Below are 26326 nucleotides of genomic sequence, written 5' to 3' on the forward strand. Positions count from 1 at the left end.
AATGTAGTGTCTTTTGTGGTAACAGCTCAGCCTTACTGTTCTCACTTACAGCCAAGGTATGCAACAGAAAGCCCTCATACAGTGTTATGCTCCACATGAATAGTATTTCAGAAGCCTCAGCTTCTTCATAGAATTTAATGCTACTTCAAAAAAATTACTGCATTTAAATTATCAATATGTTTAAGCATGATAGAGGACAGCAACTTAATTCATGAACCTCCCAAAGAGATAACAACTGTCACCTGAATGATACTCAAAACCAGAATCTTGCCTTTTGCAGCAAAACTCTTACCGACTAAGCTATCCAGTCAAGCCTCGTGACTAAGCCTTACAGCTTCAGTTCTGTCTGTACCTATATCTTACTTTTCAAGCTCCACAGAAGCTCTCCTCAAAATGCTGGACTCAAACTCTTGGAAGAAAGGAACTGGTTTACCGGCGGCCGCAGTGGCCGAGCGGTTCTAGGCGCTTCAGTCCGGAACTGCGCGACTGCTACGGTCGCAGGTTCGAATCCTGCTTCGGGCATGGATGTGTGTGATGCACTTAGGTTGGTTAGGTTTAAGTAGTTCTAAGTTCTAGGGGATTGATGACCTCAGATGTTAAGTCCCACAGTGCTGAGACCCATTTGAACCATTTTTGACTAGTTTACTCACATACTCAACACTACTTCTGCAGTGAATCTTGCAGGAGAGTGTGCACTGCTCTGAAACCTCTTTAAAGATTAAAACTGTATACCAGAAAAGGAGCCTTTCACGGATGTTCGTTCCGCTATCAGTCTGGCAGAACATTTCAAACAGGGCACAGATAACTGCAGAATGAATGACGCATTCTGGAAACTTATTTGGTCATATAAATTTTTGCTGGGGGGACATCCATAACTGTTAGATATGTAACGCACGTGACAAACATCTGCTACAGTTGTACAGTTATTTACGGACTGAAGTATTTACACTACCTGGTTTCAGGGACTCAGCCATACCTTCAAGTATATCTACTAACAGTAGGTTGAAGCACCGATGTCAGAACTAACACACCAACACATCTGCCTTGTAAGTTAGTTCTGAAATGGACACTTCAAACTACTATTTATATATACACCTGAAGATGAGGCGAGGCTGAGTTCCTAAAACACAGTAGTGTAAAGACTTCAGTCAATAAATAACTGTACAACTGTAGGATATGTCTTCATTGTGAACAGCACTTTGTCTTCTTGTAACCCTTCTTGAAAACAAATCTAATTTGCAGTCTCTTTGTGTCTCCAAAGACAATTTTTCTTTATACGGATTTATAACAACTCATAATTAGCACCAGTACCAACACATTTGCAAATGGCAACCTAAGATTCAGTTCATTTCCAACAGCTTTATTTATCAACATCCAAACACAAACCTGCACATCTACATTGTGCAATACACAATTATGTGTATTCCAGCTCAAAAAAGGACTCGTCCAAAATCCAATTATCAGTTTTGTTTATGTGTCTGTTGACTACTCAGTGCCTCTACTGTTCAGTGAGTTGTTACCTTTGCTTCTAAATTATTTACATTCAGCCATAGCATTCCATACCATATAAATATGAATATGGTCATTCAGTATTTTATCCTACATTTCACTGTCACTGATTTTGGTATAAATGTACTCAACATGCAGAACACAAATATTCTCTCTCTCTCTCTCTCTCTCTCTCTCTCTCACTCACTGTATGGTGAAACCATTCCTTTATTTTGTGCAAGATATAGTGGGATTATTATTCTACCTTCCAAGTATCCTCTCATGACCCTTATCAAAATCAAAACTTCTTTTCCGTCGAAATCTGTCATTTGCTAGTCCTGTCCTAGATTCTAATTCTATTCTGCCTCAGATTCTGTTCCCTTATAAGTATTCTAATAACTCTGATAGAGTGATTAAGTGAGGTGTAAAACATAATTAAGTTCAGTTTTACTCAATTATCACTTCATATTCCCCACATCATAGTATCAATAAACTCTAATAATAGTGCCACCATTTTTGCTGTGCTGCAACTACACCCATGCTCATAATTTAAGTATAACTGAAGAATGTGGTGCCACACAACGTGGCACTACACAAAACTGGCCCTAATAGCATAGGCACACAGGGAACACACACGACACATATCTGTAAGTCCACGGTATTGGTGATAAGTTGAGAAAACCGTCCCGTTACACATGTGCTACAAGTGACCATGTACTGTGTTCTTGACACCAAGCTTTACAGGCTCTCCTGTGACCAGGGGTCAGTGGAATGCACCTTGTAGGTCTCTGGGAGAATAAACCATGTCTGTCCAGGTGCCTGTAGACTGTGTGTCTGGAGTGGCGGTGGTAAGGTCCCGAGCAAAGCTACCTGCAGTACTCCGTGGCCGTCTGCGAGCAATGATGATGAGATATTGATCTTCTTGTGTTGCACACTGTGGACGTCCCGTACTGTAGTGCCTGTACACTTTTCCTGTCTGCTGGAATCGTTGCCATAATCTTGAGATCACACTTTGTGGCACACGGAGGGCCATTGCTATGATCTGCTGTGTTTGACCAGCCTCCAGTCGCCCTAGTATTCTACCCCTCATAACGTCATCAATGTGTGTTCTTTGAGTCATTTTCAACACACAGTCACCATTAGCACGTCTGAAAATGTCTACACACTTACTCACTGCACTGTACTCTGACCTGCACCAACACACCTCTGTGTATGTGGACTGCTGCCAGTGCCACTGTGCGACGACTGCAGGTCAAATGCACCACATGGTCATACCCTGAGGTGATTTAAACCCGCAACCGTGCACCAGAGCATTGTTTCACCATGTATCAGCATTAACCTTAATTTATGAGCATGAGTGTATAATTGTCTGCTATTTGTGTCCTAAACATTCCAGTCTAACTCCTCTTCCCAGTACTACTCTGATCTTCAGTAGGCATTACTTCCAATAATACCTCACCATCTTTATATTAGAGACTTCAGATGACTGCTGCCATGGGGACAGTCACCAAAGATCTAACATGTGCCATCAGATGTGGACTCACAAGACTGACTGTCCTTTCAGTCAACAACTGTGGTCCGGACTCTCAGTTGACACAATACAGGAACTGCTAATTACTTGTGTCTCATGGTATACTGTAGTTAGAAGTACAATGTTTTATCAATAAACAGCAGTTGGAGGCCTGCAAAGAGTCATCTGTATTCCACAATGAAGGAATGGAGGAAAGAAGGAATAGCATTTTTAGGTTAGTCTCCTAAATCACAAAAATGACAATTACTTACAGTCAGACGGAAAACCTTGTTCTGCTTCGGTAATACTCTGCTGTGAACAGTATCATCATCTACAGTTTTTTCCAGTTTCCAGTCTGGCAGATTAACAATGTTCCATGCAGCCTCAACTATTTCATGGGCCTTCCTCTTGTATTCTGACTCCTATAGATACATGTCCAAATATCAGTATAAGCATCACAGTCAAAATAAAATGAAAATATAAATAGAGGTCTACAGCTGTTTACATAAATGAGTTTAAGTACACTGACAGATTATAAAAAATTGACTATATTTCCTGGAAATAATTTTTTGAAACATCAAATACGTAAAAATTTAACAATCACTTATCTACATCTACATGGATACTCTGCAAATCACATTCAAGTGCCTGGTGGAGGGTTCATCGAACCACCTTCACAGTTCTCTATTATTCCGATGTCGTATATCGCGCGGAAAGAATGAACACCTATATCTTCCCGTACGAGCTCTTATTTCCCTTATTTTATTGTGGTGATCATTCCTCCCTATGTAGGTCGGTGTCAAAAAATATTTTCGCATTCAGAGGAGAAAGTTGTTGATTGGAATTTCGTGAGAAGATTCCGCCGCAATGAAAAATGCCTTTCTTTTAATGATTTCCAGCCCAAATCCTGTATCATTTCTGTGACACTCTCTCCCATATTTCGTGATAGTACAAAACGTGCTGCCTTTCTTTGAACTTTTTTGATTCACTCCGTCAGTCCTATCTGGTAAGGATCCCACACCATGCAGCCGTATTCTAAAAGAGGATGGACAAGTGTAGTGTAGGCAGTCTCCTTAGTAGGTCTGTTACATTTTCTAAGTGTCCTGCCAATAAAACGCAGCCTTTGGTCAGCCTTCCCCACAACATTTTCTATGTATTCTTTCCAATTTAAGTTGTTTGTAGTTGTAATACCTAGGTATTTAGTTGAATTTACGGCTTTTATATTAGACTGATTTATTGTGTAAACGAAGTTTAATGAGATCCTTTTAGCACTCATGTGGATGACCTCACAATTTTCATTATTTAGGGTCAACTGCCACTTTTTGCACCATTCAGATATATTTTCTAAATCATTTTGAAGTTTGTTTTGATCTTCTGATGAGTTTATTAGTCCATAAACGACAGCGTCATCTGCAAGCAACCAAAGACGGCTACTCAGATTGTCTCCCAAATTGTTTATATAGATAAGGAACAGCAAAGGGCCTATAACACTACCTTGGGGAACGCCTGAAATCACTTCTGTTTTACTTGTCTACATCTACATGGATACTCTGCAAATCACATTTACTCTTAATATGTCAAATTATCAAAATCATATCAATATAAAACATCAACATGTGTTTCAGTATTGGAATCAGATGCAGGTCATTATGAGGGTTGTAGACATTTCAGGCAAAATTTGAAATTTTTTTAGCAAAGACTAATCAAATCACAACTGAAATTGAGGATGCTGTCTGTGACTGTGTAACACCAGAAATGCATATCCTCCTATCTATTGTACTATAAAGTTTTTCCTTATTTTGTTACCTGAAGATATGACATTTCTGTGTTTTATATATATATATATTGTTTTGTAAATATTATTTGTATTTTTACGCTGTGTCTTGCTTAGGGAAAATTATGCTATCGAATGATTACATCGATAGGTCGTGTGGAGAACCAAAGTGTTTAGGATCTTCGGTAGTGTTAACTCTGCTGCATGGAGCGCGGGCAGGGAGAGTCTGGCTGGAGTAGGGTGGTGGAGCAGGTGTGTTGTGTGACGCTCCCGCGAGTTGCCGCGCTTTCGGGGTTTGGCAGCATGTAATTGCGCTCGACTTGCTATGATAGTTTCTGACACGGTGTCGCGGACGGGAAGCATTAGCTGGCGCACATCAGGAGCCCGTTTCGCCTGGTGACAGTGTCGAGAAGAAGGCGTGCCAACATCCAGCTTCTGCAACAGCGACGGCCGACAATGAGTGACTGTCGCCACCTCCTCGACCGACGACTTCAAACCTTCAATCAACCAACAAGGAAGACTGGAAGCACGTAAAGTTTTAGAACTGTATGGCAGACCTCAGCTTTTAAAATTGTCCCATTTGCCTCACAAAATTACAGCAACTTAGCATGAACCTTTGTTGCTCATTGTCCCAATTGCATTACCAAGAAGGGTCCTTTCCTTTTCCTAAATGAACTCGAGTGTCGTTGAAATTCAAATGCCAGCATTAAAGTAAAATCATTTGATTTCACTGCTTTAATTTCAAAGTTCAGTTAAAGTATTCATAGCTGGCTACCATAACCAAAAAGAATTATATTTCGATTACACAAGCACAAATTAAGAGTGCGAGTTTTGTTACCATATTTTAGCTTACCTGTGACTGCAGCTCAGCTTGGTACATACTAAATTTTACTATTGTTAATTGTTCAGAATAATTTAATTCAAGTTCAAAGTTAAATCTCTTATTTCTAAATTGCGTAGATTCAAGTAGCTTTTGAAATGATTGTTGATGTAGCCCAAGACTAACCTTATTTTATTGAATTTCACAGTGCTTCATAAACAAATTTCAGACACTAAATTAACTTTCAATTTTCCAGTTTTATTACTTTTTTTTGATAAATTAAGTCAGAGAGTAGCGAAATTTATTACTTCTAACAAACATTCAGTTTTCACACAACACGTGTCAACCTTCAGTTGCCACGCTTTTAGTGCTAATTATACGCGCAATAACCTTTCTTTTTCAATTATTGTAGTAGTTGTCCATAGGACTGGCGACCGTAACTTTCCCCAAATCTCAAATATCTAATTAACGCCAGTTAATTGTTAATGTAACGACCGCACATTTACTTTCTTGATTAATTTTGCCCTTTTCTCAAAATTAATTTCCACCAATTTCATTTGCATTTTTCCTTTCATTTAGATGTAACCCTTTCCTCCCTCTTGACCGACAGATTAACTTCGGTTACGATTGCTTTTCCCAAATTTCCATTAGGTACACGCGGTTTAATTTTTCACTGTCATTAAGCTCGATAAGTGTGGGGGAGGTTACACGTGGCGACCTGGTGACAGGAGAATCTTCGGATTTGTGGTTGTTCTGGACACGAATTTTGCTTGTGCAAATGTTGTAACAAAGTACTGGTTACGAACAGGTCGTTACGTCAGCGAGAATAAGTAGTGGGAGGAATCCCAATTAGATTTGAGATTTGGCAATTATATCGAAAATTATTAAAATGAGTGAAGGCAACAATTACCAAAATTTGGTAGACTTGGATATGGCACAGTCGGTCAAACAGTGGGAAACGCGCACCGCGGAACCCATTGTTCAGAGGCAGGCAGCTAGCACCAAAGACGCGACCGCCGATACGCAACAAAGAGCAGAAATGGAATTCCAAACTTTAGAAAATGTTTCGGAATCAGAAGTGAAAATCAAATCTGAACCCCTTGATGATGAATATGGGGGGGACAATTAAAGAGGAACCTGCTACAGAAGCAAAACCACTGGTTTCCGGGAATTTAACCGATTTATTGAATGTTTTGATTAACGAAATCAAGGCTCAGTCTAGCAAGACAGAAACTCAATCGGCAGAAATTAAAGCTCAGTCTGCCAAGCAAGAAGCTCAGTCTGAAAAAATTGACAGGAAGTTACACAATCAGAGCAAAGCTATTAATGTTGCTAACAACAATGTTGGAGTTGTTAGCACAAAAGTTGATAAAATCAAAGAAGATATTGTTGTAATTAATACCGAAATCAGTAATCTTAAACAGGAAATGATAGGCGTTCAGGCGGAAATTGCGAGCATAAATACTCGTTTTGATTCCGAAATTAGCACAATCGAGAAAAGTGTAGGAGAAGCAGATTCTCCGATCATCGAGAATAAGGTGACGGAACAAATTCAGTAAGTGAAAAGAGGATCAACAGAAGGTGGAAACAAAGGCTTTAGTGTCCGAAGTAGATACTAAAGTGAGGAAGCAGGCTAATACCTGCGAAGAGAAAAAGAGGGAAGTGGAAACACTTGCGACAACCACTTGGCAAGTAATTACGAGAGTGTCGGATTAGAAAAGAAACTTGACGAAAAACAGAGCTATGTGCCAATCTGTGCACATAGTTCGGAATTGTTGATGAAAGAGTAGCGGTTCGACCCCTTGAAAAAAAAGGGGTATATACACACCGGATTCCATTAAAAATTGTGAAAGAGTTTTACCCAGATCATGGACTAATGAGAGAAAAATTAATGCGGTTATTGAAGTGTGGGCTGGTGATGCCAAGCGTTGGGGCTTAAACCTCAACATTACGAACCTGACTTTTGACGAATTTAAAAAAAATTTTCTGGCCGAATACTGGTCAGAGCAAAAACAACAAAATGCCTGGCGCGAATTTGTCGTATTGATGCGAATTCGCGTGGCTCGATGAAGGAGTTTTGTGAGGGCTGGATCCGCAAGTTGGAATATTTGCATGATCGCCGCATGGAATCCGAAATAGTCTGGGAACTCTACAAGAAGCTTCCAGATGATACAAAACACTACGTAGGAAGCAATTACAAGACAATCAATGATTTCCTGGAAAGAGTTGAGGACAAGGGCAATTGGCACAATAATCGCGACAGTGGTAGAGGCCGTGGTAACAACAACGGGTACCACAACAACGATAACCATGGGAATAATGCATACCGCAACCATGGCAGCAATAACAATAATGGTTCGGACTGTAATAACAATCGGTACAATGCAAATAATAACAGGAATGACAGAAACCAGTATCATACTAACGTGATATGGACTTCACAGAATAGTAATAACGCCAGAGGGTGTGATAAGCCGCCTCAGCAGCATCCGGGGAGCAGATCTGCTGGGATGAGACAGGGAAACGTTTAGCCACGCCGGTGAGGGGCCGACCAGGTGTGGAGAAATTTTGGCAGCCCGATAACAGGAGAAAACCCAGGTGTCGTCGTTATGAAAATTCCGTATGGAATAATCAGCGGCGGGAGAGTGTGCCAGTGTTAAGAGAAAGGAGTGCGCCCACAAGTAGTACATCAGCTGTAGACACGGCAGTAGAAAATACATTCACTGTCAGTGAGAACAATTTAAGTAGTGTTCCGGATATCGATTATAAAGTGGTAGCTGTAACACCCACAGCGGAACTGGTGTCGGATAACACGTCCGTCATCGAGCAAGGGGATGCAGAGAGGGATGAGGTCTGGTTAAGGCAGATCGGTCGCTTATACGCCGAACGAAGAGATTATAGGGGCCTGTACGGGAGAAGTGTTTATGGGGAGCGCGGGCAGGATTTGCCGCGTCTCGTCCCGCAGGAAGATAGTGTTTTTGAAGTGATAGAAAGTTCTGGTCCTAACCGGCAGACTTTAGCAGAAATAGTTGATGTTAATGGGGATCACGAGCAAGATTCGTTGTGTTTCGTCCCGCAGGAGTTGGATGTTGAAGTAGTAACGGAAAGTTCTGGCCCTAACGGCAGACCTTACCGAAAGTTATAGTGGTAGAAGTAGCCGACCCATCCGACGCAAAACTCCAGTTTAAACATTACGAGAGTATTAAAGATACAGATTATGAAAATTTTAGTGATAGCTGGACATGACTGGTAGAAAAGCACATAGATTACAGCGTGTATGAGGTTAGAGCTGACGTTATACAGTCGGACGGTAGCATTGTGGGATACGCAGATCCAACTGGTTACAACTGGTAAAAAAAAATTAAATTCCCCATGATGAAAACTGTGAAATCGCAAGTTAGATCAAATTACCACAAGCCACGATACACCTATTGCCCAAGAGACTGATACCAAATTAAAAATGTGGATGTGTGTGTCTTTTCTTAGTATGCTTGGTCGTTCAAGTTTTGAAGACACTCACCTTCCCCATTAGGATTTAATATGCTAGTTATATTGATACCATTATGGATTACTCACCAAATCATTACAACAAGGCTGTAAAAAGGAGTCATTCATGGCCTTGTTAAAGTGACATACCTGATACTTGCTTCGAATAATAAACTAAAAACATGGGAATAATTGAAGTCAGTAGATTAGCACCTGTATTAAAGCATAATTTTTGCTTATTAGGAACCCAATGCCAAAGGAAGAAATAAGGAAGATTGTGTTTAACATCCCATCGACATCGAGGTCATTTGAGACGGAGCACAAGATCAGATTGAGTCAAGGATGGGAAAGGAAATCAGCTGTGCCCTTTCAAAGGAACCACCCTGACATTTGCTTGGAGTGATTTAGGAAAATCAAAGAAAAGCTAAATCTGTATGGCCGTACACGTACTTGAACTTTCATCCTCCTGAATGTCAGTCCAGTGTGCTAAATACTGAGCCACCTCACTCGGTGAAACTAGTGTCTTTATTGTGGTGCTGGGTTGTTTAGAGTTTTTGGGAACAGAAATAGTGCACAGTAGGTCAGATCAGTAGGAAGATGAGTACAAGTTGTATTATAAAGCTTGGAAATACATAGAAGCAAGAAGTCTTTGTTAGCAAACTTTTATAATAAATAACTAAGCACTCTTCATATCACATAACCACATCTTTGTCACCCTCATGGAGAACTTACAAGACTATAAATTCACAATTTACCAGCAGTAAAAATTTCTTCAATCAATTTGCCGATGCTGTTGATTTGAACGCCACCACAATCACTGTTGCCACACAATGGCAGCTAGCCATTACCAGATTTTTTTTTTTTTTTTTTTTTTCCTTCAATAACAAGAAAATTTTGCCACTAACACTGCCAGGCACTACTTCATTAAAGTGACTCATAAGAGTTACAATTACTAAAAGAAATGTGTCACAGTAATTGCTGTGTCGACCTCATTAGGCAACGGAAAAAGCATGCGAAGTTCAGAAGAACGCGAAATCCCGAAGATTGGCTAAAATTTACAGATGCGCGAAATTTGGCACGGACTTCAATGCGAGATGCCTTTAATAGGTTCCACAATGGAACATTGTCTCAAAATTTGGTAGAAAATCTGAAGAAATTCTGGTCGTATGTAAAGTACACAAGCAGCAAGACGCAGTCAATACCTTCGCTGCGCAGTGCCGATGGTACTGTTACCGACGACTGTGCCGCTAAAGCGGAGTTATTGAACGCAGTTTTCCGAAATTCCTTCACCAGGGAAGACGAATGGAATATTCCAGAATTTGAAACACGAACAGCTGCTAGCACGAGTTTCTTAGAAGTAGATACCTTAGGGGTTGCGAAGCAACTCAAATCGCTTGGTACGGGCAAGTCTTCAGGTCCAGATTGTATACCGATTAGGTTCCTTTCAGATTACGCTGATAAAATAGCTCCCTACTTAGCAATCATATACAACCGCTCGCTCACCGATAGATCTGTACCTAAAGACTGGAAAACTGCGCAGGTCGCACCAGTGTTTAAGACTGGTAGTAGGAGTAATCCATCGAACTACAGACCTATATCATTGACGTAGGTTTGCAGTAGGGTTTTGGAACATGTACTGTATTCAAACATTATGAATCACCTCGAAGGGAATGATCTATTGATACGTAATCAGCATGGTTTCAGAAAACATCGTTCTTATGCAACGCATCTAGCTCTTTATTCGCACGAAGTAATGGCCGCTATCGACAGGGGATCTCAAGTTGATTCTGTATTTCTAGATTTCCGGAAAGCTTTTGACACCGTTCCTCACAAGCAATTTCTAATCAAGCTGCGGGCCTATGGGGTATTATCTCAGTTGTGCGACTGGATTCGTGATTTCCTGTCAGGAAGGTCGCAGTTCGTAGTAATAGACGGCAAATCATCGAGTAAAACTGAAGTGATATCAGGTGTTCCCCAGGGAGGCGTCCTGGGACCTCTGCTATTCCTGATCTATATAAATGACCTGGGTGACAATCTGAGCAGTTCTCTTAGGTTGTTCGCAGATGATGCTGTAATTTACCGTCTAATAAGGTCATCCGAAGACCAGTATCAGTTGCAAATCGATTTAGAAAAGATTGCTGTATGGTGTGGCAGGTGGCAGTTGACGCTAAATGATGAAAAGTGTGAGGTGATCCACATGAGTTCCAAAAGAAATCCATTGGAATTCGATTACTCGATAAATAGTACATTTCTCAAGGCTGTCAATTCAACTAAGTACCTGGGTGTTAAAATTACAAACAACTTCAGTTGGAAAGACCACATAGATAATATTGTGGGGAAGGCGAGCCAAAGGTTGTGATTCATTGGCAGGACACTTAGAAGATGCAACAAGTCCACTAAAGTGACAGCTTACACTACACTCGTTCGTCCTCTGTTAGAATATTGCTGCGCGGTGTGGGATCCTTACCAGGTGGGATTGACGGAGGACATCGAAAGGGTGCAAAAAAGGGCAGCTCGTTTTGTATTATCACGTAATAGGGGAGAGTGTGTGGCAGATATGATACGTGAATTGGGATGGAAGTCATTAAAGCAAAGACGTTTTTCGTCGCAGCGAGATCTATTTACGAAATTTCAGTCACCAACTTTCTCTTCCGAATGCGAAAATATTTTGTTGAGCCCAACCTACATAGGTAGGAATGATCATCAAAATAAAATAAGAGAAATCAAAGCTCCAACAGAAAGGTTTAGGTGTTCATTGTTCCCGCGCGCTGTTCGGGAGTGGAATGGTAGAGAGATAGTATGATTGTGGTTCGATGAACCCTCTGCCAAGCACTTAAATGTGAACTGCAGAGTAGTCATGTAGATGTAGATGTAGATGTAGATTAGCCTCACTTCCACAGCTATTTGCCTGTCCACAGTTTTGGGACTGTGGGAAGCTTCTGCATAAAAAGCATGGTTGGTTTTTCCTGTTTTTTCTACTATCATCTATGCACTGGATTAAAAGAAAAGCTTTAAAGAGCATATCTCCTATACTCAAGTGACAGAACATATTAAGTATGCTGAGAATGTAGTTGTTAAGACACAGACTTCATATTTTGCAGGATTGAGTTTGCTCAGTCCAGCACTCCTGATTTAGGTTTTCCTAAATCATTTCAGGCATATGCCAGGAAGATGCCTTCAACACGGCCATTTTTGTGAAAATGATCTGTTCAATATGGTTTATAAAAACATTTGTCAAGACTCCTGAAACTGGGGACCCCATTGGTAATCCATCTTCTTCTAATTATATGCGCTATTGAATTGGAAGTAATTTTGTTGTATTATGAGCTTCATTAATGTGAGTATTTCATTAATCTGTTCATCATGGAGTTGAACATGTGTTTTCGTGTTTTTATCTATGATGTCTACTGTTTCTGGTACTGGTATGCTGGAATACATGCTCTCTGTATCAAATGAGGAGAGTGTTGCTGTGTCCCGAATTTTTATATCTTTTACCTGTTGTATTAGATATGTAGTGTTTTTAATGGTTCTGTCTTCTTGTACTCTGAGATTTTCAGACAGTGATTTTAACATGTATCCTGCCAGTTTGTAAGTGGGGGTTTTCTGAAATCCAGTATTGGCCTCACAGGGAGATCAGTTTGTGCATCTTTGGTTGGCTTCGGCGGACAGATTGCGTGGGATAAATTTGAGTCGGCTTTCGTTTATCCATGTTATACAGTACCATGTCTATGTTTTTCAGAGTGTTTTTCACTTTAGTCTGGAATCTGTTTGTTGTGTATGATTTTAATCTCATAATGTTATTTTGGCAGACAAATTCTTGTGTTTTTTCAGTGTATTGTTCTTTGTCTATAAGTACTACTGTGTTCCCCCTTATCTGCTTTTGAAATGATGACATTTTGATTTTGATGGTTGTTACTAGTTCTCTAGATAATCCAATGTTGACACTGCTGTTTTACTCTCCTTCCTTCCCTTGTCAATACACTTTCTGCTTCTATAAGTAGTTTTTTATATAATCTTCATCTATTTCTGAATTTACATTGCACTTTAATCCTTTCTCCAACAGTTGTCTTTCATTGCTGTTTATTTGTGTGTCTATAATGTTCACTAATCTTGAGTAAAATTTGTGTGTGTGTTTTTGTTAGTTGTGTTTAAGAGTTGTTATATTGTGATTTGAGTTGATTAATGTTTCTTTTATGAAATGGTTCCATAGAAGAAATATTAGTCAACTGAAAAGACTCAAATCACATCACAGTAACTCTAAACACAACCAACACAACCACACACAAAAATTTTCCAAGATTAGTGAACCTTACAAACACACAAATAAACAGTAAAGAATGATGACTTGTCTGATACTAAACCATATGACCACTTTTGTGTGGTCCAATAGCAGTGGTATGAGAAGCTCAGGTTCAGGAACATAAGATATGTGGTAGGTAGTATCTGTCAGCTGAACATTCTGAATTGGGTAAATGTTTAGGTTAGTCTCAGCATACTGAGCCAGTAAAGGTTGGTATCTACAAATGTGATTGTTATAACCTTTAATCACTAATAAATTGCGTGGATATCAAACGTAGAAACAATAGCTGGTTACATGCTACCAATTCCGTATCGGTCATTCGACTGCCGTTCCGTGACATGCGGCTGGCGCCGTTCGTAGCTAGGTGGTGCTCCCGCGCTCAGCCGAGTTGCGGAGTGCCTCTATCGCCGTTTGCGCGTACTGATGTGGCGACACACTTAAATGTTGCGGCACTGTCACAACACTTTTCCCCCCTTGAAAAAAAACACTCACTTCCTGGGAGACACGGACAGCGCGGAAACATCCATGGCCTCTTGGGAGGCCCCGAGAAGATCCCACGGAGAAACATGAGAGTACGGTCGAAAATGTCCAGGACGGAAGCCCGTGCGTGGAACGTGCCTCCTGGACGAGATGATGGGTGAAAACTCCGGAGCAGCATCCATAGGTGTCGTGGACCTGGGGGTATGCTCCAGCGAGATGGGTCCCAGAGAAGGCGGCGTCGCGACTGGAGCCGGTTCCGGCGGATTCGGAAGCGGTAGCGACGTCGGCTGCAGCAACAAGCACGGGAGATCGGCAGCAGCGACAGGACTGGCTTCTCGGGCTGGTGGAGGCGAAGGAAGGGGCGGTGGCACCGGCGTGGCCACCACTCGTGGGCGCATCTGGTCGTAATGGCGAACAACCATGCCGTTGTCCGTACGTATTTCACAAAGCCGGCGGCCGCGAAGAGCCTTGACCACCCCTGGAATCCATTTAGGGCGAGATCCATACCCTCGTGCCCACATGTCGGTGCCCACCGAGTATTTTCCCGCACGAGGGGACACAGTACAAGGCCTGACAGAGTGAAGCAGGTGCAGTACAGTGCGCGGTTGGCGGCTAGTTCAGCAGGGCTGCGATCACCCAGAGGCGTGAAGCGATAAGAACTCAGAAAATGCAACAGAGCGTCATCTGTGGAAAAATCAATAAGGAATTTTTTCATCTGGCTTTTGAAAGTGCGGACAAGGCGCTCGACCTCCCCATTCGATTGCGGATGGAAGGGCGGTGCTGTAACATGATGAATCCCGTGTCCAGTACAAAAATCACGGAAGGCCTGCGAAGAGAACTGAGGGCCATTGTCCGTGACGATTGTGGATGGAAGACCTTCTAGCGCAAAGAGTTTGGACAAAGCCAGCGTCGTCGCCGCAGTGGTGGGCGACGGACATCGAACAACAAATGGAAATGTCGAGAAGGCGTCAATCAACAGCAGCCAATAAGTGCCGAGGAAGGGGCCGGCAAAGTCAGTGTGCACCCATTCCCATGGCTGCGCCGGGTCAGGCCACGGAGAGGGCATTGTACGGGGTGCAGCCAGTTGTTGGGGTGCAGCCAGTTGTTGAGCACACTGACCACACGCAGCGACCATGTGGGCGATGTCCGAATCAATACCGGGCCAATAAACGTGTCTGCGGGCCAGGGACATAGTCCGAGAAATCCCCATGCAACAGTTTGAGAACATCTTTGCGAAGAGAGGCTGGCACCACGACCCATGGAGATGTGCCGTCCGTGGCCAGAAGAACAACACCATCACGAACAGACAGACGAAGGCGCAAGGCATGGTAGTTGCGAAGGGGATCCGATGCCCGGCCCTTGGTCGTGTCCAGCCAATCCCGTTGAATAAAACCGATCACCTGATGCACGACCGGGTCCCGCGCAGTAGCCGACGCGACCTGCGAACCTGTAAGCGCAAAACCCTCGACCGCACGATGTTCTGCCTCATCAATGTGGAAACAGAGTAGTTCATCTCGATAGAAAACCGGGTTGGGGCCCATCGGCAAATGCGACAACGCGTCAGCGTTGGCGTGCTGGGCCGTGGGGAAATAGTGAATCTCATAGTGAAAACGAGACAAGTATAAGGCCCAACGTTGCAGGCGGTGAGCTGCCTTATCCGGAAGTGACGCCGATGGGCTCAACAGAGAGACCAGCAGTTTGTGGTTGGTGATGAGGTGAAACTTAGAACCATACAAAAAAACGCTGAAATTTTTTAGAGCATAAATGATAGCGAGCGCCCCCTTTTCGATTTGAGAATAACGCCATTGTGCATCGTTGAGGGTCTTGGAAGCATAGGCGATGGGTCGTTCTGACCCATCCTCATACCGATGGGCGAGAACAGCCCCTAGGCCATACTGGGATGCGTCAGTCGCCAGAACCAGGTGCTGACCCGGACGGAATGTGGCAAGACAAGGCACCGACTGCAAATGAGCCTTCAGGCGGACAAAAGCCTTCTCACACTCGTCGGACCAACAGAAAGGAACGTTTTTGCATAACAGCTGATGCAGAGGATGAGCTACCGCCGCCGCGGATGGAATGAATTTGTGATAATAAGCAATCTTGCCTAGAAACGCCTGAAGTTCTTTTACCATAGACGGCCGGGGTAGAGCGGTAATGGCCGCAACATGCTGACGTAGAGGACGTATACCCTCACGGGACAAGTGGAGACCAAGATACACGATGGAGGGTTGGAAGAACTGTGACTTGTCCAGATTGCACTTCAACCCAGCCGAATGCAGAACCCGAAACAGTGAACGCAAATTGCGAAGGTGCTCCTCAGTGGAGGCCCCTGTGACAACAATGTCATCCAGATAGTTTATACAGCCGGGAACGGAAGCTGAGCTGTTCCAAAAACCGCTGAAAAATGGCCGGCGCACTAGCGACGCCAAACGGTAACCACTGGTACTGATACAACCCACAAAGAGTGTTGATGACGAGAAATTCCTCGGAAGACGCATCCAACAGCAACTGATGGTACGCCTCCGATAAGTCAAGTTTGGAATAGAACTGGTCCCCAGCGAGCTCGGTAAATAACTCCTCAGGATGGGGAAGAGGATAAGTGTCAATGAGGCTCTGAGCGTTGACAGTGGCTTTAAAATCACCACACAATCGCAGACTCCCGTTTGGTTCATAAACCACCACGATTGGTGATGCCCATTCGCTGGAGGTAACAGGAAGGAGAATCCCTGAAGCTGTTAACCTGTCTATCTCAGCCTTGACAGGTGCACGCAACGCCACCGGAATAGGGCGTGCCCAGAAAAACTTAGGGTGAGCTGTAGATTTAAGAGTAATGTGGGCTTCCAAATCCTTGGCACGACCCAGACCAGCAGAGAACACAGACGAGAATTCAGAACACAATCCATCCAGCTGTTGATACGGAATATCCTCAGATATGAGGTGCACATCATCATCAATGGAGAACCCGAACAACTGGAAAGCATCATAACCGAGCAGGTTTTCAGTGCCTGCATGATCCACCACATAAAACGTGAGGGGCCGAACAACAGACTTGTAGGCAGTGGAAGCATCAAACTGGCCAACAATAGGAATTTTGTGTTTATTATAAGTTCTCAGATTTCACGTAACTGGAGACAAGGGAGGGGAGTCCAACTCCATATACGTGCGAGAGTTAATGAGAGTTACTGCAGAGCCAGTGTCCACTTGCATGCGAATGTCTTTATCCAGAACACGAACAGTAACAAACAACTTATTTGTTTGAGAAAGCACACAGTTAACGCCCATGTCCGATGCTTCGTCCTCGTCGACAGGAACTTTAGGGGACTGACACACAGAAGCAATGTGGCCTTTTTTCCTACATGAATTACACGTGGCCCAACGTTTTGGACACGCGGCCCTGTCATGCTGTACGAAACAACGTGGACAAGAAGGAAGTGCGGAACGAACCTGCTTCTGTGGTTGCTGTTTTTGCTGCGAGCGTGGCGGCCCATCGCAACGTTGTTGACGCAAGTGAACCGCCGCCACATCGTCGGTCCCCTGGGAAACAGGCAAATTGCCCGTGTCGAAAGTGGTCTGTATAGCGCCTACATCACACCACGTGTCTATTTGCGCACCAGCAGCGTGAGACACTTCAAAAGATTGAGCGATGCTTAGAACTTCCGACAACGACAGGTTTGGCAGTTGTAAGACACGTTGCCGAACTTCTTTATCAGGAGCAAGCCGTAGAATAGCATCCCTAACCATTGAATCAGCATAAGACTCATGATGAGTGTCCATGACAAACTGACATTTCCTACTCAGACTATGTAGTTCCGCCGCCCAAGCCCGGTAAGATTGATGGGGCTGTTTATGACACCGGTAGATCGCCACGCGGGCAGCAACGACGTGGGTGTTTTTTCGGTAATAGTTAGACAATAAGTCACACATTTCTTGGAAGGACAGAGAGGCAGGTTCCCGCAGCGGGGCTAACTGAGATAGCAGCTGATAGATCCGTGGGGAAATCCAAGATAGAAATAACGACTTACACATAGGAGCGTCGACAACGCCGAAAGCCAAGAAGTGTTGCCGCAACTGCTTCTCATAATCCTCCCAGTCTTCAGTGGCCTCGTCGTAAGGAGGGAACGGAGGCGGAGAAGAGGAAGACAGACGATGAGTAAGCGACGTCGACAACGCCTGAATAGCAGCTGTCAGCTGTGTTTGCTGTTCAATGAGCGCTTGCATAAGCTGTTCCATGTCTGCCCTGACACGAACACACAAATCCACAACGCAGGAACAAAAATATCCGACCTCGGCGCCAAAAAGTGTTATAACCTTTAATCACTAATAAATTGCGTGGATATACAAACGTAGAAACAATAGCTGGTTACATGCTACCAATTCCGTATCGGTCATTCGACTGCCGTGCCGTGACATGCGGCCGGCGCCGTTCGTAGCTAGGTGGCGCTCCCGCGCTCAGCCGAGTTGCGGAGCGCCTCTATCGCAGTTTGCACGTACTGACGTGGCGGCACTCTTAAATGTCGTGGCACTGTCACAGCAGTGATACCCATGTATGCAGAGCAAAGACTTTTACGAAATTAAACAGTGAAAATTGTAGAAATGGAGATACTAATGGAGGCTGGCGAGTCTGAGGTGGGTAGAGAGAGTTTTGGATCTATTTGTGGGAACTGATGTCTGCATTTACAAAGGTGATTTTTGAGAAGAGGAGGCCACTCTGACATGGGATTTTTAGGATGCAAAAGGATGGAAGGTTACAGTCAAGTTCCTTTCCAACAAAGAGATCATCAAAGACAGAAGCTAGATACCTACATCATGAGACATGCATGACAAATTTCTTTAAGTCCATCTTTGTACAAAATGGACGACTGACTTTGGTTGTTCAATACAAAATGTAAATTTATAAACACCTTCAGTTATCTATATTCTGGACGTAATTTATTTCTGTCACCAGTTTCAGTGTTTCACTACACCATTTTGAGACCCCAAGACTGCCACTTAGGAGAAATCCAAACTCATGTGCAGTCAAAATAAGGGCCAGCATGAAGTATCTGGTATCCGTAGACTAGTTTCAACAACGTGATCCCTTCATTCATCAGCTGAAGATTGCTAGACAACCATTTAAACCAAACTGGTCAAAAGTGAAAATCAGACACTGATTTTCATCTTTGACCAGTTCAGTTTGGATGTTTGTCTAGCAGTCTTCAATTGAAGAACAAAGGGATCGTGTTGTTGAAACTAGTCTACAGATACCAGTTACTTAATGTTGACAAGCAGTTTACACACTTCAAAGTAGATGAATAACTGACACCTTCGTAGGTGGCCCTACCGCATTTTCTACAAGTGGCTTCTCCCTTATAACGGAGAGTGATGTGTCCAAGCACTGGCATTTGAAACAGCGTATAGGCAGCAAGTTTAAGAAAAGGAACCCAACCTTGATACGCAATGGGAGTTTGTGCTATTGGAGGTACGATAAAAGAGTAGGATTTTGCGAGATTCTCATTCACTCTTTTTATAGGAAGGAAACCAACATTGATATGATAAGGGAGTTTCGTGCTATTGAAGGCAGGATAAAGAATCAGGATTTTGCGAGATCCCCATTCACCCTTTTTATGACAGTATGTGGTCTCTTGCCATCTTTTGTCCACTAATCTCTCAATTCTTCTTTGGAAATATCTACGAGATATCAGGATGACACGCCTTTGCTGTAATTCAAGATGTGTAGCTCTGTTTCAATGGCATACTCCCTGAGGCATTTAGCTTTCCGGAGGTTTGTTGCTTGGTGTGGACTAGAAGTTTCAACCAACAATGTCTCATTTCATAATTGCTTGACAGATTCTGGAGTGCCAGCAATGCCCTCTAAACTATTTGAATGTAGAAAGTGAAACTTTCTCAAAACTGCCCTCTTAATAACTTTTGAGTCAGGAGGACTGGCTAAGTAAGCCCTCTGGTGATCTTAGGTCATGAGGCCCACCAGCAGTACACCAGTTCCACTGTGAGTTGATAAGCTAAAGTTTGAAGGTTCCATCTTAATCCCATGAGCAGCTAGGAAAATAAATGTCCACCATGAGAGAGCCCTGCTTACCTGGATAAGCCTTATATAACTGAGTTGCAGGAGTTTTCCCACAGGTTGCCCACTAATGACTGTTCTGTCTCAACAACCACGTGTCTCATCAACACACAGCACACCTTGACAGTGAGAGGTTTTTATAGAGTTTTTGACCATCCACAATCCATGCAATTAAGTCAAGATCCCCATTCCCTGTGACACATCATATTCCACCACCACTAAGTATGGGTCGTTGAAGCATGCCCAGGGCTAACGGTTACAGAGGACTGGGGGCACTTGCCAGTCCCCAGCTCCAGAAACCTGTCTGCCAAGCCCATACCCAGCAAACGAACGCTGAGCTCCCTCAGGCGCTTGCCATTTAGCATGGCCCAGAAGGCTCATGTGACTTGCCCAATACCATGCATGTGGCAAGCATTAACCTCTTTTGTAGGTGGCATTTGGTTTCTGCACAAGTTGTAAATAACCTTTTACAGCCACACATTTTACCCCTGCAACCTTTAGAATTTTGAAAAGCATTTTCCAGTCAACATTTCAAAGGCTTTCTATAAGCCTACAAATGCTATAAATGTATGCTTGTCTTTGGTTAACTTATCTTCTAAGATAAATCATGAGATCAGTACTGCCTTGCGGGTTCCTACATTTCTCCTGAATCCAAACTAATCTTCCCTGAGGTCAGCTTCCAGTAGTTTTGCCATTCTTCCGTAAATTCATGCCAGTATTGTGCAGTCATAACTTATTAAACTGATAGCATATTTGCCTGCATATAAGATGCACCCCTCCTTTTAAGACTTCCTTTTAGGGAAAAAATTTGTCTCACTTAATACATCTAATGCAAAACAATAGCACATATGTGCCCTTACATGAAATAGCTAGGTAAAGAAGTAGGAAAAAGTGCCCTCTTTTAATTTTTGCCCTCAAATCTGCAAAATTCATCCTCAGAGCTGAAGGAAGAAATACTGAAGGTGGCCATGTCAGAATCTGAATCCTCATACAATAAATTATCCTCTATACCATCCTATAAAGCTTTGACCCTACCACAAACTTAAGAAATGATAGGTCTCTTCCTCCTTCCTGATGATTTAGTTTCAGAATTTGTAGACTTCATCTGTCTCCTCCATGCCTTTTTTATAAGTCCCTTACATGGTCTGTTGATACATATACATAATTGCTAAAGTAAACCACTTATTCCTCCAGAAATTATAAGTAACTGAGTCTTCATTTCATTCAGTCTACTTTTAACGTCTTCTGTTCTGAGAGAATGAAATTGATCCCATAACAGGGCAGGCTTCTTCAGCAGGCCTCCAGGTTGTCTAGACCAAATTTGATCTATCTAAATCTCATTCCTCCTCCAACCCTCCAGCCTTAATTGTGTAGATGAACAAACACTCCTTTTAGTAAAAAAAGGAAAGTGATGGCAATTTCATTTCACCAGCACAGCAGGACAAAACGGCTGTGTAAGGAGTCCTTTCGTGCCCTGAAGTTTTAACAATAATGTTTTTTGTGGCCTTGGAATTCACAGTTCTGTTAGAAGGCACATCAAAGGTTGGTGGAGTTTCATCCATGCTTATATTTTGTGAAAGTTCAAACATTTTTCCCTTTTCCTTCCGTTAATGACAAATCAATGAAATTCAACAATTTGTTCTTCGTACTCAGCTGGCATCTTCTGTGATATTTTTGTCTTAGTCCGCAAACAAAGCCAATACCTCTTCATAAGCCTTGAACACCATGATGTTGATCCACTAAAGTAGGCAATCCCTTTGTTAGTGGAAACTGCTTTTGCTTGATGAATAATCATTTTCTTTGAAACAGAAATTCCTGCTTGTCTGTTCTCTAAAATCTAAAGTACTGAGTTGTGCCTCAAGTTTTGGACCTTTAACAGTTCCACTTCTTAGATTATGTTTACTGTGAGGTGCTTTCTTTAAAACATTGTCCTTATCATTTTTGTCAGTTGGAAGTGGCCCTAAATGCCTTTCTACAGCACTGTTTCCATGCTCTTTAGCATATGCAATCACTTGCAGATTAAATGCAATGGTACAGCAATGCCATTTTCCAGCCATAGTTTTCAAATAAAACAACAATACAGGTACAACACAAGTGGGTCTCCACACTAAATACAACAATAACTGAAGCTTAAACAATCATATATAAAAACTGTTAATGATGGTGCATGTGCATCCACAGAACTCTATGCAAACAGAAATGCTCAAAATTTGCAAGGAAGTTAACAATACATTGCTTCAACCTGAAACACACAAATTTTAAAGAAATGGAATAGGTACTACCTTAACTTGCTACCAGTGTAAAAGATGCATCCAGTTTTTGGGCCTATTTTTAAAGGGAAAAAAGTGTGTCTTATCAGCCAGCAAATAAGGTAATTCAGTAAAATTCAGAGCTGTCAGCACCTGAAATTTTGCAATTATTATATTCTTCTTGAAATCTGATGGTATTTTTCCCATGTCATGTATACTGCACACCAGGTGGAATAGTTTTGTCATAACCGGCTCTCCCAAAGATATCAGTAGTTCTGACACAACGTCATCGACTCCAGGGGCCTTGTTTCGACTTAACATCTTTCAGTGCTTTGTCAAATTCTTCTCGCAGTAGTGTATCTCCCATCTCATCTTCACTGACTTGCCCTTCCCATTCTACAATATTCTCTTCAAGTTGACTGCTCTAGTACAGCCCCTCTAAATATTTCCGTCCACCTTTCAGTTTTCCCTTCTTTGCTTAGAACTGGTTTCCCACCTGAACCCTTGATTTTCATACAGTGCTTCTCTTTTACCCAAAGGTGTCTATAATTTTCCTATAGGCAGTATCTATCCTTTCCCTCATTATATATGCTTCAATACCCTTGCAATTATCCTCTAGCAATTCCTACTTAGCTGGTTTGCATTTTCTCTCAATTGCTTTTTTTCCCTAGATGTGTGTATTCCTTTTTGTGTACTTCATTTGCTGTATCTTCATATTTTCCCCATTCATCAATGAAATTCAGTATCTCCTGTGATATCCAAGGATTTTTACTAGGCCTCATCCTTTTTACCTATTCCATCCTCTGCTGTCTTCACTATTTCCTCTCTCAAAACTACCCACCCATCTTCTGTGATACTCTGTTCCCATTTCAGTCAATCACTGTCTAATGTTCACTTTCAAACTCTTGACAATTCACTATCAAAATAATTTCTTTTATCCCACTACACATTCTTTTAATCTCTTCTTCAACTGGGGAGCTACTTGGCACATAAACCTCTACTTCTGCGCTGGTTGTTGGCTTCCTGTCTACCTTACCTACAATGGCATGTTCAGTGTGCTGTTCATAGCAGCTTACCTGCATTCCTATTTCCTTATTCATTATTAAACTGACTCCTACTTTACCCCTACTTGATTTTTTTTATTTATAACCCTGTATTCGCCTGACCAGAAGTCCCGTTCACCCTGCCAACGAACTTCACTAATTCCCACTATATTTCACGTCAACCTATCCAGTTCACTTTTTAAATTCTTTAACCTACCTACCTGATTAAGGAATCTAACATTCCATGGTCTGACCTGTAGAACGCCAGTTTTGTTTTTTCTAATAGTTGCTTGCTTTCTCTCACTGAAACTCTTGACAATTTCTCATTCCTTCAAGTTATCCAGTTCACATCTCTTTAATTTCCTACCTTTCTGCAAATGCAGCAATGCTTTCAGCCATCCGCAATACCACCACAGCACGACCATGTTGGCTGATGTTACAAAGGCAGATCAAGCCAGTCATCCAGACTGCTGCCTCTGCAACTACTGAAAAAGCTGCTGCCCCTCTTCAGGAACCAAACTGAAAAAGCTGCTGCCCCTCTTCAGGAACCAAATGTTCATCTAGTCTCTCTGCAGACACCCTCCATTGTAGTTGCACCTACAGTACAGCCATCTGTGTTGTAGAGGCACCACACCATCCCACCTCACCAAGGTATGTGATTCATGGTAAGATTACATGGATAACTTACAAAAATTCAATACAACCAGCCAACCAATATTAGTTTATCTACATTGCCCTGATACTACATAAGCTCGCCCTCCCCTGTGAAGTAACAACTGCAGAAAAAATGCAAATTAATTTTCCTGACATTTTATTTTCTTAGACTATTTCATCTAAAGTGTATGACTGTCTACATCAGTCTGCTTATATCATAACTGCACTCTGACAAAGAGACACTAAAAAAAGTTAGAGGCATTAGTAACTGTACCTGACCAACTGAGTTCCTAGGTACATTTCCTCTAGCAGATACTTTTCGTGTACCTTGTTCTTCAGTGTCAGAACCTGCAGCCAAGAAGATTGCGCAGCATTAATATTAATGTAAATACATAAAAAATAGTTTTCTGACAACTAAATCCACTGTTAATTAAATGAGTAAGCAGCACTATAATAGTAACAACTGTTATTGAACATAACTTCAAAGAAATCATGTGGCTAGTCTAACAAGTACTTCAGTTGCATTTGAGACATTTGATATTAGTCACCCAGATAGTGTCATTCACGGTTTAGTTACAACTGAATTTTAATAACTGTTATTTAAAGTGGATCTTACATATAGTTAGCATATTTAACAAAAAAAAAAAAACTTTTTAATTTTCATCTGTACTGCATTGGCAGAAGTCACATAATCACACAGATCCTTCATTATGAATGGACTACAAATTACACTTAATCCAAAATATAACAAGAAAATACAAGTTTAAATCACTGGTCTTTCCAAAAATTAAGCTTTGACTGTTAGCACCTACCCAGTGACACGTATCTTACCAAATGTATTAAATGTTTAGTGTCAGTTCAATAAGTCGACATACAAAAATTGAAAAAAACTGAATAAACATAAATAGTTTGACATTAACAGGGTTCATTAAGCCTTTTTTACTATTTTCGGAGGAGGCTATCAAGAAATAAGTAATAGTGAAAGACTAGAGTCCCTGAGGGACTTACTACAGATATCAGTGGTATTAACAGAATCTCCACAGGGAAAAAAAGGTTTACGATCTCAGAGCTTTTTAAATGCAAGAAATTTAACATTCATTTGATTTCTGTAAAATTTGGTACACAGTAAATCACCAACAGGAATCAGCATCCCTAGACAACAAAATCATTAGTTCTTTCCATTGTCTGTATTCCATCCAGAACTTCGCAGTAAAGTACTTCCAGTGCATCGGCTAATCATAACAGTAGTGTTACTGTCAGCTGGACTTTGACTCAGCTGAATATTTACTGGACTCTGTTGTTTGCTAGTGTGGTTTCTGGGCTTCACAATTCTTTTAGTTCTCATTTCAGACTCACTCACTCTCATCCTACTTTCAGTAACTGCATTGTGTGACGTGTGATCATATCTTGTATAATTATTTTGTACAAGTCCAGTAAATGCATTTGCTGAGTTTGAAAATGTCTTCTAGTCTACAAAATCAAGCAAGCTCCCTTGCAAATACCATTCCTCAATAGAATGCCATTGTAATCCAATACCACATGTACATAACAGATGCTCCTTGTGTTGTGGCTAAGGCCATGTTTTAATTTGTTTTTATTCCCTAATTTTGTTTGAAATATACTCATTTGCAAGCAGCATGGATTAATGTGCATAAAGGCTTAGCAGGCTAATTATTTTCACGTGAATGATATGGGGTTCACAAAACCTGAGAAGCGTAACAAGCTTCCGAAAGCTTTGTTTCAAGAGTTTCAGCTCCATTTTAAATTGTTTTGTAGCCATATTCCCTCAACTTTAGTTTTGGTAACAGATTTCAGTAATGAATTGAATCACATTCTTTCATAAATGGAGAAGAGGTTCATGGAAAAAGTTTTCTCTTTATTTATTATCATTTTTTTTAACTAGCTAGTAATCACATACATTGAAGTATCTACTGCTTATTATGCAGATAGAAATTTTATCCACGGCAATAGTTAATTCGGTGGCGTGATCTACTTTTTTTTTGCGGAGTTGTTTACATCTTTGTTGTAAAGAAGGAACAATAGAGGTTCCAAGATATCCTGTGGTACTCCACACTCACTTAGAAATTTACTGGATAAATGTTGCAATGACATTTTCTTTGGTATCATACCTCAATACCACCATCTGCTGTCTGTCTTCAAGTTAAGACCTTACTCATTGATTTGAGATCCCTCCGATGGCGTTTTGAGCTAATTTGTGAATAACAATATCATCCTCAATTTTGTTGAAGGACCCGCCAGGTTAGCCAAGCGCACTAATACGCTGCTTCCTGGACTCGGGTAGGCGTGTCGGCCCCGGTTCAAATCCACCCAGTGCCGGGCAGCCTGGATGTGGTTTTTAGGCGGTTTTCCACATCCCACCATGTGAATTCTGGTCTGGTCCCCATGTCCCGCCTCAGTTACATGACTCGCAGACATCTGAAAACTGTTTGCACTATTTCAC

At 41.9% G+C, this 26326-nt stretch overlaps 1 protein-coding gene across 2 annotated transcripts in view; it reads right to left on the reverse strand.

The window, feature by feature from the left end:
* The window catches only part of LOC126469938 (steroidogenic acute regulatory protein-like), a 175218-nt gene that overhangs the window by 52171 nt on the left and 96721 nt on the right, over nt 1-26326 (reverse strand). For both annotated transcript variants that reach the window (XM_050097340.1, XM_050097341.1), the window contains 2 exons: nt 24140-24213; nt 3271-3420 (listed from right to left, as the gene is read on the reverse strand). In XM_050097340.1, coding sequence (XP_049953297.1) covers nt 3271-3420; nt 24140-24213 — 224 coding nt within the window. The remainder of the gene's footprint in view (nt 1-3270; nt 3421-24139; nt 24214-26326) is intronic.

The sequence above is a fragment of the Schistocerca serialis genome, chromosome 3 (genome assembly GCF_023864345.2).
Source record: "Schistocerca serialis cubense isolate TAMUIC-IGC-003099 chromosome 3, iqSchSeri2.2, whole genome shotgun sequence".
Lineage (NCBI taxonomy): Eukaryota > Metazoa > Arthropoda > Insecta > Orthoptera > Acrididae > Schistocerca > Schistocerca serialis.